The sequence below is a fragment of the Trematomus bernacchii genome, unplaced genomic scaffold, assembly GCF_902827165.1.
Source record: "Trematomus bernacchii unplaced genomic scaffold, fTreBer1.1, whole genome shotgun sequence".
Classification (NCBI taxonomy): Eukaryota; Metazoa; Chordata; class Actinopteri; order Perciformes; family Nototheniidae; genus Trematomus; species Trematomus bernacchii.
This window is the reverse complement of record NW_022988097.1, coordinates 5,567,895-5,586,320: the sequence shown is the minus strand read 5'-3', so window position 1 is coordinate 5,586,320 and position 18,426 is coordinate 5,567,895. Positions and strand designations below refer to the sequence as shown.

The 18,426-nt window shown below is 43.6% G+C and overlaps 1 protein-coding gene across 2 annotated transcripts in view; it reads left to right on the top strand.

The window, feature by feature from the left end:
- Positions 1-18,426, top strand: part of tenm2 (teneurin transmembrane protein 2) — a 161,735-nt gene that overhangs the window by 129,212 nt on the left and 14,097 nt on the right. The window contains exons 9-20 of one of the 2 annotated variants that reach the window (XM_034121461.1): positions 96-197; positions 645-839; positions 2,196-2,396; positions 4,328-4,513; positions 5,386-5,412; positions 9,793-9,939; positions 10,952-11,162; positions 11,894-12,013; positions 13,404-13,665; positions 13,944-14,211; positions 16,539-16,682; positions 17,987-18,236. In XM_034121461.1, the coding sequence (XP_033977352.1) occupies positions 96-197; positions 645-839; positions 2,196-2,396; positions 4,328-4,513; positions 5,386-5,412; positions 9,793-9,939; positions 10,952-11,162; positions 11,894-12,013; positions 13,404-13,665; positions 13,944-14,211; positions 16,539-16,682; positions 17,987-18,236 (2,113 nt within the window). The remainder of the gene's footprint in view (positions 1-95; positions 198-644; positions 840-2,195; positions 2,397-4,327; positions 4,514-5,385; positions 5,413-9,792; positions 9,940-10,951; positions 11,163-11,893; positions 12,014-13,403; positions 13,666-13,943; positions 14,212-16,538; positions 16,683-17,986; positions 18,237-18,426) is intronic. The other variant, XM_034121462.1, reaches the window with a different exon arrangement.

Here is an 18,426-nt window from a genome sequence, read left to right as displayed (position 1 = left end):
CAAGTATCAAATCGAATGCTTTGATACTTGCCATCAGACTCCTCTCTTACCCTTTCCCTCTTCTCCCTCTCCATCTCATTTTGTCTCCTTCACAGATTCAGTGCAAGAGTGCCCGCGCAATTGCCATGGTAACGGAGAGTGTAATTCTGGCGTGTGCCACTGCTTCCCAGGATTCCACGGCATGGACTGCTCCAAAGGTATTAGCTTTTCACAAATGTGTTTCTTCCGTCGTAAAAAAAGGATATATGCCGTTTTCCCCACCGTCTAATTAGACGAACAGGCACATGTAGGCTCTACGCAGCGAGCAGAGAGGATTAGGAGCGGTAAGATTGCGCGTGGCCTTTGGTGGAGCCCAGACAAGATGACTGATGATGAATGGCAGCTCCCCCCCCTTAGCTAACGTCTCACTGGCTCGGCGCTCACCTGGGATAGACAGCTTTGATGAATAGTTTAGTTACCTCTGCCTGTAATTACTCTTCATGTCATCGCCACTGTGAGGCCCTTTAACCACTCTATTCACCCTCCTGCACTGGGAAATGTTGGTGGGGTTATACGCGGATGGGTGTGTGTAAGACATTCTCTTAAAAGTCTTCTAATTTCTTATTTTTCTGTCTCTCCCCCCTCCACATTCTCCGTTTCTCCAGCGGCGTGCCCGGTGCTATGCAGCGGCAACGGTCAATACGACAAGGGCTCCTGTGTGTGTTACAGCGGCTGGAAGGGCCCCGAGTGTGACGTCCCCTTCACGCAGTGCATCGATCCCCTCTGCAGCGGCCACGGCTCCTGCACCGACGGCAACTGTGTGTGTTCCATCGGCTACAAAGGACAGAGCTGTTCCCAGGGTGAGCGTTAATAGATTTGGTGTTCCTCAGGGATGTATGATTGTACCTCAGTTTTTTCATGAAACATGGATGTTGGGAGCATCACAACAAACACACCTCACACATCCTTCTTACTCCAGTTAGACAGCTCATCATAGCATAGTCTCTAATCTGACTGAGTGTGCTTTCTCTCCATATATACAGATGAAGTATGATACCACAGCCAAACACATCAGAGATATTATTAAGGGATGAAATTGCTTCTATTGATCCTAGTTAAGAAGGATCAGGCCGCCACATTCTGGGTCGTAAGAAAGATAGAAAGCGTGAGAGAGTAAAGGAGAGGGATGAGAGACGGAAGGGGAGTCAGGGCAGCAGTGAGAGGTGAATATGTATGAAGAAAGAGAGAGAATCGGAAAGGAGGGAGAATATAGAGCGCAGTGTGCCGAGGGTGAAGATCAGGAGAGGGAAATAAAAGACAGTGAGAAAAGTGAGAAGAAAGTGAAAGTGAGGGATAGAAAAAAGTCCAGACACAGGGGCCGGAGAACAAGGTCAGCATTTTCTCCTGCGTTTCCTTTTTTTCTCTCCCTCTCCCTCCCATCACATTTTTTCTCCCCTGGTCTCAAATCTGATATTCATCACAACAGAGTCCCTCAAACAATTTACCTGGAGTGCCAGCGACATGAAAATCGATAACTGTGATCTGCCGTTTCTGCCAGGCAAACAGAAACGGAGGGCCGAGGTTATGTGCGAGCGCGTGATTTTATGCGTGTGTGTGCATAGGGGTTAATCATGCCTGAGGAGGAGGAGGGGTGAGAGGGGTGTCAGACAAAGAGGATGAGGAGAGAGAAAGAGGGAGAGAAAAGTGGGAGCGACCGGGACGGAGAGGGATGGGTGGGCTCTTTGCCGGGAGGAGGTAATTTGTCAAATTGGTTTTCACTCACTGCTCGGACTCAGAGCTGCCTGTCAACCTGGCAGACTGACAGTGTCAGATTCTCCCCTATGTATTAGCGCATTCACGCATACACACTAATGCACGCGCACGCTCATGCACGCATGCGAGCGCTCACACCGAATAATGTGTCGGCGAGCCTCGCTGCACTTTCAGAGTGGAACACATTTGCTGACATGCCCCAATTATAGCCTCAGCTATTCATTATTGGTCACTTTAATTGCCTTAGCAATATGTCTGATAGCGTTCTCTTTTGTTTTATTATCATTTTGTGTACACAAAGACTGAAAGTATGTCCTTTGTCAAAAGTTAAAACATATTAAATGTATGTCTCTGATGTGACTTGTCTAGACTGTGTTGCTTTTTGTTTATTTTGTTTTCCCCTGTTTGTTTTTTCACATGGGTGTATGTGTGGCGTGATGCAGTGGATTGCCTGGATCCGACATGTTCCAACAATGGCATCTGTGTTAATGGGGAGTGCCACTGTAAGCCGGGCTGGGGGGGGCTTCACTGCGAGCTGCCCAGGGCCCAATGCCCAGACCAGTGCCACGGACACGGGGCCTTCCTACCGGACACCGGGCTCTGCAGCTGTGACCCTAACTGGATGGGACCCGACTGCTCTGTGGGTAAGTAGGACTGCAGTAGAGCAGAGTAAAAAAAGAAGAGTCTGGGCGTCACAGTTAAGCGAAAACTGATTCTGACTTCCCATTTTGCCAACATGTTGTGTGGTCCCCTAGGATATATGGCTAATTAGTTTAGCTTTTTACTCAAGGCTGATATGGTTTTGTCTGGATGAAATGTACAAAACCACAAACAATACAACTTGCTCAGAAATGGGTTGGAGCAACTGTTGCAAATTGAGCTAACAGGAACAAAATGTGACTAGTGGGACTTTAGTGTCAATGCTAAGTACAATCATCATCGTCAGGGCCAGTATGGTTATGACAGCTTTTTATGATTATCAGGGTAGCATTCAGAATGCATGATGGGCAATTCAAGCTACATAAAGCACATTCCATTACAATGGGCGTCACATGAAAGTCACAACATTGTATAAAAGAATGTGAGTGCAAGAAAAAAAAGCTACAACAAAAGGGGAAAAAAACTAAAGAATAACCACCCACATACAACACCAGCAAACATGTAACACACCCCCGCACCAAGCCCCCCCCCCACACACACACACACACACACACACACACACACACACACACACACACACACACACACACACACACACACACACACACACACACACACACACACACACACACACACACACACACACACACACACACACACACACACACACACACACACACACACACACACACACACACACACACAGAGCAGCTAATACGAATCCACAATTGTAATTGTACTTTAAACAACACAGCAGGTCATCAGGCTATACATTAGCTGGAGGTCTGATTGGACTGTAGTAAAATATGCTCTCTGGAGCCAAACTATTATGAGATTATAGATTATTATTTTTTATTATAACTTTGACATTGACTCTGAATTGCCCTGGGAGCAAATGAAGTGATGTTAGACTAATGGAGGTCATTTGAAAAGATCTCTGCACACCTGACTGTGACAATGAGAAGAACTCCAGCACACTGTCTTGCTTCCCGCTAAACTATTTGTTTGATTGCAATTGCTCTTCGACCTTCGAGTATATAAACAGTTCCATATTTTCTTTTTATATATAAATTGAGTTAATAAAGTCTGTGTCGGGGACAAGAGGAAAATGGAGCTCATCTGCAGTCACTTCCTGTGCATGAGGCTCATAATTCCCTAGAAAAACTAAAAAGACATTGCTTATAAAATGCCTTTTATAATGAAATATTCAACTTTTACGATTCTTTTTCTCAATAAAACAAAGCTGTTGAGCTGCTGTAAGACAGACAGCATCCCCCACCCTGTCTGGCTTCTCTTTGTCAGGATCGCAAACACAGATGGAGTCTTTTTTTACGAGAGAAATAAATGCTTAGCTTTAATAAAGACAACATTGTTCCTCGCTGCAGGATCTCTCAGCAAGTGTGCATCAAAACATCTGTACGTACTACATTTCCCCGCACATCGGGGGTCCTGAGCACATGGGCGGGGTTGTCTCACATCTATAAACATGCACCGTCGCTCCCTGCAACATCTACATCCCCCAAACTGTGACTGTAATGGAAAGAAACTTGGAAATAAATGCGGTGTACACAAACATATGATCACTGATTTAAATTGAAGGTCTAGCATTGTATTTTTGTGGAGTGTACGTAGGTTTGATTGTTGTGGCTTTTTTTGCTGCTTTGGGCACTTTTATACACATATATTACCAACAATTAGCTATATATATATAATCATAGAGTAATCTATACATTTCAACATACAATAACAAAATGCAGAATGGTTTGAGTGCGTGTTGTTACTGCAGTGCTAAATAAGCTAACACGAAAAGTATTTATGTATTAATTTACATGAACTCGGCTCCTCTTCCCCAATCTCCTAATATTTAGACTCCCGCAACAATGTTTGTGACCCAGATCTTCCTCTCTTCCTTCAGAGGTGTGCTCAGTGGACTGTGGCACCCACGGAGTGTGTATGGGCGGAGCTTGTCGCTGTGAGGAGGGCTGGACGGGCGCGAGCTGCGACCAGCGTGTGTGCAACCCGGTCTGCATCAAACACGGAACCTGCAAGGACGGCAAGTGCCAGTGTCACCAGGGCTGGAACGGAGAGCACTGCACCATAGGTAAGCGCCCAAATGTGTGTGTCAACTGGAGGTGTGTGTGTGGGCACAGAAAACCCAGTCAGAACAAACTGGCAGCTCCTTTACACTTTGTTTAAAGGAAACTGGAAAAGTACAGGCAAAAGGGGACATTTTAAGAAGATGAGTGACATAGGAGGTGGGCGAACAGAGAGGAGAGGCGCAAACACCATAAAAGTGGGGGTGGTAGGTTTACAAAATAGCAAGATTTAGGCGCTTATGGGTTTCCTCTCAACTGCACAACCCAGGAGTGTCAGTTTATTTGGCCTTTGTAACACCAAAGTAACTGATGAAAGATAAAACTCTTCACCTCACTGTGATCCAAAAATATCTCCAATGCATTTTGTGTGTGCATGCGCACAGTGGTGCCAGTATGTGCGAGTGTCTTTTAATGTCAGTCAATCACCTCGTCTCATTCTGACATCACTGTCACTTCGGATGGATGAGTGCCAGATTCCTTTGATTCACCCACATTGCTTTGAGACACAAAGTCTCCCTGTCACCACAAACACTGTGAGTGCAATGTGATACACACACAAACAAACACCGCACTGCAGCACATGTAAACGTGCACGCACGCCAACACATATATACGCACAGGGGAATAGCAGTTTATGATCTCCCCGTTCCCCCATCAGAAAGTAGGGCAGCTTTGACTGCAGCATCAGCCCAAGATGAAAGAGTTGTCAGGCTCCAGCTTGGCGCAAAGTACACTTCACTAGCACCAGACACTGTCGGTGTTAGCTTATCTCAGGTTGCTTGTTGTTCATTTCAGCTCTGCATGATGTTGCTTGCATTTATTGAAAAAGAAATACTCTCCCCATCTCTTACCTTTTGCATGTTTTCTCCCACTGCAGACCATGGGAGCATGGTAGACAAAGCAGGTACCGTATCTGACTCTGGTGTTTTGTTTCTTAGCCTGTGGTGGTAGAAGCTAGCTGCTGCATTTGTGGGTTTCGGCCTGGCTTGGCTCTGTAGACTCTGTGGTGATAACTGTCTGTAGATGAGGGTGCCAGCCTCAATGACGACTCCCCGCTGCAGCGCACCCCCCCCCCCTTACAGCAGTGCACTGCAGCGGGGGCCAGCTGTCATTGAGCCTAGATGTGTTGTGGGGTACCGTAGAGCCTAGTGTGGTATCAGCAATATTGAGGGGCTGTGCTGTGAGTGTGTGGATGTGCATGCGTGTGTGTGTGTGTGAGCTCTAGATTTTCCAATGTTGAAACACAAACACATAACTCTGCTCAGGTATTCTAGTCATGTTTCGCGTAAACACAGCTGCTTCACATGAGGGGAAAACGGTAAAAGCCGTAAAGAACTTTTGAGGTAATTGGCAAATTTCATAGGCCACTGATGCAAGGCCTTAATATGGTGTCAAAAAAGTGTGTGTTTACATCTGGGTATCTGTGGCAACATTCCCAGCAATGGTGGAGCGGTTTATACATTTCTTTTCTGTGAGTATGTATGTGTTTGATTGTGTGAGCGTGACTCAGCGCGCTATTCCAGATTCTCTATCCTTTCATTAAACTCATACCCTCCAATGTAAGCCCAGATAAAGAAAACAGTTAAGTAAGATCGCATAAAGATACACAGAATCATGGGTAAGGTTAAACATGAACCCAAACAGAGAAAGGTGCATGTCTAGGGTAAGTTGTCCCAAATGCACGGCAGGAATGCTTAATAGATAGCCTCGCAGGTGAACTTCTGTCGGGTTACACAGAGCGGCACAGATTGCCTGACAGTACAGGTCCCCCGAGCACCGTTGAGAGTGTCCTCTCACCCTCTACACTTAATGGAATAGGTCTCATTGTTTTATGAAGAGCCAGCCCAGAGAAAAGGTAAATCGCAGGGTTAAAGAGGGAGCAAGACAAGAGAGGGAGAGTAAAGAAGAACGCATGGAGCCAAAGGGAAGCAGAGGGGTAAAGTAATCAATATCATTTCCAAGGTAGCTCATTAGGAACCGGAGGAGTGGATGAGTGGAGGTTTATCCGAGGAAGTGCGGTGTTATCTGGTCCATCTTTAGGCAGCTGGATTTGTGGCTGTGACCTTTACTTTATGACCTTTAGAGGAGCTGGAAACACGGGGAATTTGAAAATATGTTGGAACTTTCAGCTCAAAGTCTTCTTTCATGCTATAAGTTCTCATTCTATCTCTCTCCTCCCTCGCAGCGTTGCAGCGGTATCTTTCTTTATCCTGTCATACACCCCGACACACACCGCACCAGAGTGTGTGTGCTGACCCATAACCCAAGGCAATTTCTTCTCCTTTTTAAAAGGGGATTTTATCAGAGTCCAACTACATTAGTGAGGAGGGTGGAGTTAATAGTTTCTGAAATCCCACTTTATTCTAGTTAGCATGAGCGGGTATCGACTGTGCCCTGGCATTAAGGAGAGAGGAGTCTTGTGTCAGGCCGATCAATGCCCGCTATAGATTGTCCTGTCCGGGTGCTTCATAAGTATTTGGTTGCTTTAAATGGCAACTCCATTTAACAGGCAATCACTGCTAACTGCCTTTGTTCCCCGAGCTCAATACTTGGGGACAATCTATTCCAGCCTGACTGTTAATACAGCGTTGTGAGCAGTCCCCTGGTGCAGAAAATGGTCATAATTAAAGATTAAAACCTTTGATTTGATTCCTCTTGTTGAGCTGAAAAACGTGGTTAAGCTTCTCCGCCCCCCCTCCTCCCTTTTTCTTAGGAGTTCAAACAAGATGGCGTCTTTCTCAAAGTCCTCTGTTGACTTTCCCTCATCGCCTGGTGCTTGAGACGTATGATAAAATGCCAATCGGGGTGAAATGCCTGTTAATTTAGCCGCTGCCACGGTTTAGATTGCACTATTTGTATTCATAATGCATGGCTTTATTGATGCAGCGATTTGTTAGAGGGCAAAATCCTACAGAGCAACTTGAGTGAAAATATGTTCATTAATCTATTGAGCAGGACTCAATGAAAAGCATTTCATATTCATAATCTCTCGCTGGGTTATTTTGTCCTTCCTCACTCTGTGTCAGCACACTACTACTGAGTGGGAAATGTCAGGTCATATCTCTAGGGTGCGTCGTGCTGGGTGTGTGAGTGTGTGTGTTTGTGTTTTTTAGTAAGTGCCTTTGCGTGCATGCACGTATTGTTTTATCAGTCAACCCTGCCTTTGCCTCCATATCCCGTGGGTAGACTTAAGAGTGTCGCATCCTGCTCCTTCATTTATTGAGGAGGAAATCAGTGTGACAAGTTTGTTAGAGGCTCTTTGTGCTGCTGGAGAAAACGTTGTCATTGTGTCATTTTGCCTTTTTTCCCCCGACTCTCCCTGATTATAATGTGGCAAACACACAGACTTGGTGAATGCTAAAAGTTTTGAATTTAAAGCAAAATGGGAAAATTGTAAGGCCAGGGTTAAAGGTTTTTTTTTTTAAAGACATCGATGTGCAACAGTGTCTCAGCGTGAATGCAAATTATAAAAAATAAAAATGTCACACTGAGCTTTTATAAACAAAAGTTCTTATCTCTTGGTATTTAGAGAATAAAAGGACCCAATTTCGTAGAATGATGGTCCCTCAGAAAAGTGCCTGTCTCTCTGTCTTTACATGTCTGAATGAACTCTAATAATCTACAGAGAGCTACAGAAATCTGTACCCAGCATGCCTTTCAGCGGTTTAACGGTATAGGATGTCCTTCTCTATACACTACACAGTGACTATATAATGCATTACTACTAAATGAGCTCGCACTACACTTCCTTAAGACGTAAACAAAACACCCGCCAAGTGTGATGAACACCGTGAAAATCCAAGGACACCTTATTTAGATCAAGATTAGATATAGGAGTTGTCTTAAAGAAATATACACTTGTGCCTTCCTTCATAGAGTTACCTCAGAAGGTTAATACTACTGTCATATCTGTAAATTCAGTATTTAGCTGGATCCAGTAGCCAGTTAGCTTAGCTTAAAGACTGGAAACAAGTGTAAACAGCTAGCTTGGCCCTGTCTTAACTGTAAAAATGAGAAAATGTGAACAGTAAGTTAGTGTTTGGGACATAGTCTTGACCGGGCACAAAAACCTCTTAAAATCTCTGCTGGTTGCATTTGACAAATATAACAAGGTCACTGCTCCTAGCTAGGATGTAGTCCCTCACATTCTTACTCCCAGTAAAACCATAACATTTAAGTTTTTTAACACCTTTTTAGACAGCTAAGCAAAAGAAGATCTACACACTTCATTGGAGCTGTGAGGTGAATTGCGTGCCCTTTAGACAGAGCCAAGCTAGCTGCTTCTAGCCTTTATTCTAAGCTAAACTCACGTTACACTTTGCAAAAACGAATTAGCATATTCCTCAAAATGTCAAGCTATTCTTTGAAAAAGAAAAAATCACCATTTCAACCAACCAGGAGCTACCAGATAGTAATTTCTCAAGATGGCACTGTCTTCTATAATTGCAAATTTCCCTATCCAGATGCCCTTAAAATGTCTGCTTTTCCTCGCCTTAAAGTCGCTCTGGAGTTGTGGGTGGCCTTGCTATGCTAGTTACAGAACTTTCTTGGCTCCAGGGCCTCAGATTCTGGTAGAGCTTTTTGCATAATCTAATGTGAAGGTTTATTAGTTCATAGACTGCCACGGCACAGACACACATATATGCACACACACACACACACACACACACACACGCACACACACACACACACACACACACATATATACACACACACACACACACACACACACACACACACACACACCCACACACACACACACACACACACACACACACACACACACACCCTATCAAACATAATCCCATTCTCTCATGAGAAAGCATTACTCTCAGGCCATCAGAATCCCATTACCTACACTGAATCATAAGTAAGAGAGAGAGTGTGATGATGGTGTGGGGCTCCATCAAGTAAGTGAATCAAGAGTTCTTTCCACACACACACACACACAGACACACATTAGCTGCCATCCCAAAGGGCGCAGAGACATGCGGATGGGATGTGCATAAAAATCGAACGTGCTGAATTTAATAGATTTTTTGAACAATCGATATTTACAATATGCTACCACGTGCTTATTGAATTGAGTGAGACTCATTGGTCTATCATAACCACATGAGAGCGCCTGTGTGTTTGTACGAATGTGTGCTCGTCTGTGCATCATCAGTGATAAAACAAACAAGCATCACCCTGCTTCTTACCCACCACCCCTCCCTCCCTCCCTCCCCCCTTCTCCTCCCTTCTTACCTCCCTCCCCCGCTATCCGCCTGTCCTCTCCTCGCAGACGGCTGTCCTAACTTGTGTAACGGGAACGGCCAGTGCACCATGGGACAGCAGAGTTGGCACTGTGAATGCCAGACAGGCTGGAGGGGCCCAGGATGCAGTGTTGCCATGGAGACCTCCTGCGCCGACAACAAGGACAACGAAGGAGGTGAATATGGGGGGAGCAGGAGAACATTTGAGATGAAAGTGTTGAGTGCAGGCATCACTTAAAGGGACAATTTGACCCAAAATACATATATAGCCTGGAGAGATATTTATCAATGTAGATTTCTTTAGTGTGAGTTGCCAACTGTTGGCAATATCAGCCTTGGAGATGGCTGCCTTCCCTCAAATATAATGCAACTAGATAAAAAGTGCCAAATAAATAACTTCAAGAACAGCTATGTCTTTTCCCAGAAATTCTGACCTTGTTGCTCCACATAATCCACAGATTTTGTGAGCGGTTTCATGTCGGAACTATTTTATGCCTCATAGCGTCCATACCACCAACTCAATATTTGAGGAAAGCCTTGAGAAAATGTCTTCAAACATGCCACAAACGTCCAATTAAACTGATGGATGACCTGATACGACTTTGTTTTTCAAAGGTCAAGGTCACTGTGACCTCACAAAACACATTTTTGTCCATAACTCAGTAATTAATATGTTTTTTATGCCAATTTCTCTCAAATGTCTTATAGGATCAATTGAAAAGGATGATGTTTTGCCCAGACTCTGCAGTAACTCATATCATTGTGTACAAGGCAGCATAAATATACTCATGGACTTGTGCTCACTCGTAAGCAGGTGTAGTTTAGGAGAAAGAAAATAGTACTACATAAAACTGCTTAGAACAAGCTCTTATCTAGAGTAACACATGTATCTTTCCGAACTTTGAGCACAACAAGCGAAACGCCATGTTGTTTTAATGTAGCTACAGGTGGGAGGAACTGCCCTTTATCTCTTGCTTGTGAAAGAAATAAACAAGATAGACAAGAACATTCAATTAAGATAGAGAGCTAATGAGAAGAGCTCTCACTATGAATGCCAATAACAATCTTTCCTTTTACGAAAGAATCAAAGATTATCAAAATATTAAATCAGGAATGGAAAAAGTTGGCAGTAGCTTTTTTTGCATTCCTTGCTATTCTCACACCACAACCTCGTTACTGCTCTCCCAGATGGACTCACAGACTGCATGGACCCAGACTGCTGCATCCAGAGTCCCTGTCAGAACAGCCCGCTGTGCCGCGGCTCCCGGGACCCCCTCCTGGTCATCCAGCAGAACCCCCTGTCCCAGCCACGCGTCCGCTCCTTCTACGACCGCGTCAAGATGCTCGTGGGACGGGACAGCACCCATATCCTCCCTGGGGAAAACCCTTTCAACTCGAGGTATGGCAAGGAAACCACGTTAGGATTCATGGTGCTATATTTAGCTAGAAAGGTGGACATATATTTGATGTACGCACTAGGAACATGTATGTATGTCATGTTCATGCTGGCCAATCATGTTAAAGGGATCTATGCCTGTGAGATTGCATGTTAGAGAATATTGCCGCTTTGATGCTCCGCGAAGGTCTGACATTTATACGAGTAAATGCATGCGGTGAAAAATAGCACAACTTTAGATCCAATGACGTAAATATCAAATAGACTTTAGAATGGTTCACAGAGCCCGCCAAGGTCCTATCAAATCCCAGAGCCAAAGCAGGGCCGAGCCAAGATCTCCCCGCAGATTTAGCAGAGCTGTGAAGCGCTGTCCATGGGGCTGATTCTTGTCTGCACACATTTACACACGCCTACATCAGATGTTTCAAAGGAAAGCTCATCAAAGTGAAGTTATATGTTATTCTATATGTGGCAGTTCTCCAAGGCACACAGTCACACGCAAACATACACACACATCCCACATTGTCATGTTTTGTATACATGATTGACAAGAGCTAATCTAGATGGCGGAGTTTGCTGATTGTTTCTAATTAATGAGGGGTGGAAGACCGGAGCAATGAATGGGCAAATTGGATGATTGAAAGATGGTGAGATTAATCAAACCAGATGATGGATGGTTAGGAAGATTGGGCTGACTATCGCTCTCTCACTCTGTCTCTTCTGTCTCCTTCCAGTTTGGCATCTCTGATCCGGGGTCAGGTGTTGACTACAGATGGAACCCCTCTGGTGGGGGTGAACGTGTCTTTTGTCAACTATCCCCACTACGGATACACGCTGACACGGCAGGATGGAATGTATGTACAACAGCTACCCAGCGCTCCTTGCTGAATCTACCTCACCACATAGGCGTTATTATTAGATTAGATTAGATTTGATTAGATTAGATTAGATTAGAAAACAATAACGACCCCTTGAGGAATCTTGGCTGTTACAGCAATAGATAATTAGATACAGCAAAGAAAGGGGATTTTGAGTAAGAGAAGAGGAAATGTATTTACAAGAACAACACAACTGGGAGTCAAAACTCAATATCCTAAGTGAAAATATATTAATAAGAATCATAACGGAAAGGAAAATTGAATGAAAACAATGGGTAAAATGTTCAAGAAATATAAAAAACACTATAAATAATACAATATTGTGAACCAGTCAGAATAATTGCTGGGAAAAAAACGTTATTATTTATAATTAATAAGGCATTATCTCAGGTTTTATAACAGCAGAAGTTTCACTTTAAATAAACATGTTTTAATATGTGAAAGTGAATGACAGACCGTCAAAGAAACTTTTAAAGCAAAACTGAAAAGCAACCTTGAAATTGGATTTTTAAGTACCGCAGCTCTTTGCTTTAATATCCACCTTCTGACCACATTTGGTTAACTCACCTGACATGTTTCTCCCTTTCTCCTGCAGGAACTCCACTTTCAGGGGAGTTTTATGCTGCTTTAAAATGTAACTTTTCTGTCCAATATTCCCCTACAAGTTTTATTGAATTTAAAGTCTGGCTGGCACCCGTAACACGTTATTTGAAAATGTGTTTCTTTGGTGCTTTAAGCTGACCCCTATTCATTAAATGTACAATTTCTGTGTTTCCTGTCTCAGGTCTCCTCCTCTTACCTACGCTTTCCTTGCAGCATTTTCTTCCACTTAGGCCGAGCTGCCGCTGAAACATCTGAACTTTTGTAACATTTAATTACATTTGCATTTCAGGGGCAGTTACTAACCAGTTTCAGAGACTTATGACTTGAATGCACATGTTCTCATGTCCCTGTCTGACCTTGTTTAGTTCTGATGAGTGTTATTTCCTTGCAGTGGTTGGAGGCAGCAGCGAGTCCACACACTTAAAAAGCTCTGGCCATTTACAACCTTTTTTTTCCTATTCTAATCATTACCCTACAGCTGTTAATCATCATTTGGAGACAAGAGGTTAAAGAGCATATAATACAATCTGTTACACAATGAGACCAGTGTTCTTGAGTGCTATTTATATTTCAAACCTTTAACTGTTGTCTAGACTGTCTTTCTATATGTGTAGCTAAAGTTTTTTGTACAATTCTTTTGTTTTGTTGTTAAATTAAAGCAGTGGAGTTTAGCCTTTACTAGAAACACTGACAGTCCAATGTTCGTCCACCACAACACGTCCCCATCTGTACCTCATTCCCATCCTCTTTTAAACCTCTCCAGGTTTGACCTGATAGCTAACGGTGGTGCGTCACTGACTCTGCGGTTCGAGCGCGCCCCCTTCCTGAGCCAGGAGCGCACCGTGTGGCTGCCCTGGAGCCAGTTTTATGCTATGGACACTCTGGTGCTTAAGACAGAAGAGAACACGATCCCGGGCTGTGACCTGAGCGGCTTCGTCAGGCCTGACCCTCTTGTGATTGCATCCCCTCTCTCCTCCTTCTTCAGCTCCAAGCCAGGGGAGAAACCCATCATACCGGAGACACAGGTGCAGTACCACTGACCTCTGGCAGCCGGCTAATCTCCCTTCTGGTTCCCTCACTCTCTTCCCACTCTCTTTTCTATCTCCTCTCTTTCTCTTTCACTTCCATAGCTTCCCCCCCCCCCTCCATTTATTCCCCTCTTTCTCTTTTTCTTTATTTCTTCCATTGTTTTTTCCCCTTTTTTGTCCTTCAGCCGTCAGTGGAAGCGTGACCCCCATTACTCCCTCTCTCTCTAATCCCGCCTAATCCCCCTCCCCTGTCATCTTCTCTCTTTGTCTTCCAGGTGCTGCATGAGCTGATCGAGGTGCCCGGCTCGAGTCTAAAGCTGTGCTACCTAAGCTCCAGGACTCAGGGTTACCGCTCCCTGCTCAAGGTGACCATGACCCCAGCGGTGGTGTCCATGGGCCTGCTGAAGGTTCACCTCATGGTAGCAGTGGAGGGCCATCTTTTCCAGAAGTGGTTCCATGCCTCGCCCAATTTGGCCTACACCTACATTTGGGATAAGACCGACGCATATGGGCAGAGGGTCTACGGGCTATCTCAAGCTGTTGGTGAGTGGAAGCATTGGCAGATTATGAGACAAATGGGCTCTGTCCACAGATATACAAAAGGTCCCACCACCCACTTTAAAGCTGTTTAGACACTTGTTTTGTTTCTCTTCGTACATGTTACAAATAACTTTTGTGTCTTTGTAGTTTCTTTAAGCCCCTTTGTGTATTTGTGTAGCTTTGTAATCAACTTGTGTCCCTATGAAAAATGTTTGGATCTCATTTTACTTTATCTGTGTTTGTGTTAATTTTGTATTCAAATTAAATTATTTTCTTTGTCTTTTTGTAGTTTTTTGTTTGTAGTTGTTATACCCCTTTTTTGTCATTTTGCACATCTTAGTTGTTAAGTCTCTTTGCGGTCATTTTGTGTCTCTTTGTAGTTGCTTTGGTTTCTTTGTGGTTTAAGACTTTGAAACCCTTTTGTGTCTCTGAGATAATTGTAATGTTACTATTAGGTCATTTTGGTTCTATTGTTGATATGTGTCTTTTTTTAAAGGGTTGGGCCTGACACTTTTTTTGCCTGTACATGATGCCGAGATCTGTTCAGTGATCCATCCGTGAGTGTTAAGGGGTGGACAGAAGAGAAGCAGTTATAAGTGTTTTTTTTCTTTTCCAGTTGACTAGAAACTTTACCAGTAAGCCAGCACTGGCTATGACAAAGGGAGAGAGAGGGCTAATTAGGGAGCCTGTAGGAGGGTTAATACGCCAGAAACCCGGCCTCCATCCATTAGGAAGTAGTCACAGTTAAGTGCCTTTTGTTTTTTCTCATACGTCTATTTTTCATTGAAGCCACGATTGGTTCATTCAGCCAGCCGTAACTGTGGTGAAGGGTTATTAGCCATCAGGGTGAGTTAGCAGTTAGCTGCTGGAGCTTCTAGCATGGGTCCAGGGGAGCCTCGGTGCTATTACATTCTGCTGTCACAGTCGCTCACAGATGCTGTCAGCCAAACACCGCTGTCAGGCCACAGATGCAGTGGACATCTGGGACCTCAGTGTGGAGTAAAATCAACAGGGACACACTGTTTGGGAAATTACATTCACTCAAAGATCCCATAGTTCTCTAGAGTAGCTGTAAATTTGACATTTCTCAAAGCTCTCGAATCAAATACAATGTTTACGATAAAGTTATGTCTTGCTAAGCTTGGATACAGATGCAGGTATAATACATTATTGTTTGCAGTAAAGCTGAAAATGTGCTGGCAAAGGATTTCTCACTGTAACTCAGGTGGGAGTTGATGTGTTAACACACATTTCGTTTTAACAAGTTTAAACATAACAACGAACACATGCATGAACACATACAGTACAATAAACGTACGTATGCGCAAAAAACTTGTCTTAACTTGTCATCATAACAAATGTCCCTTTTTTTGTACACTTAGCCAAATCAGCTGAGGCTCGGTCATGTGCATCAGGGTTCACTTCTTGGCAAACGGTGCGGCCTGCACATTTAAAGGCCCACGCGGCTAATCTGACCAATTAACAAGGTTTTTAATTGATTTAGCAGCTTGTGAGAGTGTTAGTTAGGTGCGAGTGCAGGTTTCGGTACAGGTGCTAACTAGCTTCTCTGTGTATCACACGTCAACTCACAACTTAAATTACCTTAGGAGGATATGCTCTAATTGATCAAGTTTTGCACATCCTCGCTTCCTGTTTCATTTCAACACAGTCTCACGGCATTTCGTGTTATAGTCACGAAATTAATCTATTGATTCGTGTTCACCAACACGATTTCGCCATTTTAAAAGCAATGTAAATAAGAACAAATTAGAAGGAAAAACGGATTTAAAAATACAGATTTCAGTATTCTGACACAGAACGATTTTAGAAGCAATGTATTTATATTGGTAGTATGTTTCGTGCCTGCACCAAATAATAACTAATTAGAAGGAAAAAAAGATGACAAAAAATACAGATTTCAGTATTCTGAGGCTCTGAGCCCCATTTCTTTGCCTCACTGATGGCGAAAAAACTCAGACATTATACAATTTAAAATAAAAGGGATAGGGTTAGGCTTAGGGTAAGATATTGAGTAAGAAAATGTTTTCATGAACCACACAGCTTCTGCTATTCCAAGACCCGACCGGACAAAAAGACGTGGTGCAGGCACGAAACATACTACCAATAGAAATACATTGCTTTTAAAATCGTCCTGTGTGACACGAAAAAAATGCGAAAATCGTGTTGGTGAACACGAATCAATAGATTCAATTAATTTCGTGAGTATAACACGAAATGCCGTGAGACTGGGTTGTTCATTTGTATGCATTCTCTGATACTCACCTCTTTTTTCATCTATTCCTCTCACCTGTATCCTCTCCTACATGTAGTGTCTGTGGGCTACGAATACGAGTCCTGTGCCAATCTCATCCTCTGGGAGAAGAGGACAGCCCTTCTGCAAGGCTACGAACTGGATCCCACCAGTCTGGGCGGCTGGTCACTCGACAAGCATCATATACTCAACACACGCAGTGGTACGTTCACACACGCCCGTATATTCCCTCACTAATAAGCAAAGGACATATTTTTCCACGCTTTACTTCACATGTATTTGTAGTCATTCCCCCGTGTTGAACATGTTTACAGTACTGTATATCTCACTAAACGTGCTATTGTCTTGGGGAGGAGGTAAGTCTGTTTGCTTCCTGTGGTTCACATGCAATTGCCAAGAGCCTCTTTTTACCTGTCGGTGTGGATTTTCACAGGAAATGCTTGAGTTGTCTCACCTAGTTTGAAACCCTCATCCAAGCCAGCCCAATTTAGTAAACATGTGCCCGGCCGTCACCAACCAATTAGCGAAAGCTACTGAAACAAAGGCAGGGGGTAAGGAAGTGGAAGAGGGTGGGGGAGCAGAGATAATGTACGTTTTCCAGAAACTGATTTCTAGGCGAGGGTGAGTCATTCTTGTTGCATCATCTAACATACCATTATCTACACTCTGAGCAGTAATACTAAAAAGCAGGGCAATATCAATGGGCTGATGCACCAATGTTCACCTGCTGTGACAATCAATTCACTAATGGAATGGACACAACTGGAGAACCATTGGTGGTATTTTTAGAAGTGGGGGAAATGAAGCCAAGCCTTCCTCTTTACCTTATGCTAGCCAGCTCTACAGTCAAATTATGTTTTTTCTGAAAAAGGTGAATTGCACACTGTTTTACTTTGGCTATCAAAAGGGCTAATGTTAAACCAAAAATATACAATATCAGCTGCTTGTGAGCCTCAAGAAAATATATGTATTTGGCTATAAAGAGCCTACAGCCACGCTAGCAGCTATTCAAGCTAACATCAGCATGCTAACATGCTCACAATAACAATGCTAACTGGCTGATATTTGGAAAGTTTAATGTTTACCATCGTAGTTTAGCTTGCACTTGAGGAAAAGAATACAGAACATGGTGGGAATTTCGTTAGTTTGGTATTTGACGAATACAAAGTTAGACCTAATGATAGCGCTAGACGAAAAACTGAAGTTATTAAAGGAGGACATAAAGTCTGCACCAAATTTAATAGGAATCCATCCAATAGTTTGAGACATTTTATCTGCTCACACAAATGCCAACCTAAAGGCAATTTGAGATTAAAGTTCAGGGGACCATCAAAGTTATTAGATATCATCCTTCGGGGACCATTACTGCCTTTACATAATTTATTGGCACTCCCTCTAAATGTTGAGATATGAGATACAGCTTCTATTGCTCTAACTCTGAGTGTTACCACAGATCATCTAATTGAAATGATGATCCTGAATCTCTCCACCCTCTGCCCTGTCCAGGCATCCTTCACAAGGGAAGTGGTGAGAACATCTTCGTGACCGAGCAGCCCCCGGTGGTCCTCAGCGTCATGGGAAACGGACGGAGGCGTAGTATCTCCTGCCCCAGCTGTAACGGCCTAGCAGACGGCAACAAGCTGCTGGCACCGGTCGCCTTGGCAATGGGCACCGATGGTAGCATATATGTCGGGGATCTCAACTTTGTGCGAAGGGTCTACCCATCTATGAACACAACTGGCATCCTGGAATTAAGGTATAATCATTAGAAAGCTTACACGTTTTTAGATGGATGGGCTGGTTAGATTAAAGTAAGATGACAGGTGACGCAGAGGGAGAAAATAGATATTTTCAGTACATTGAACATGTAGGATTGCATCCTCTATAAAAAAAGTAAAGTGAGACACTGGGGATGGAAATGTACTAGATTTTCTCCAGGGTGTTTT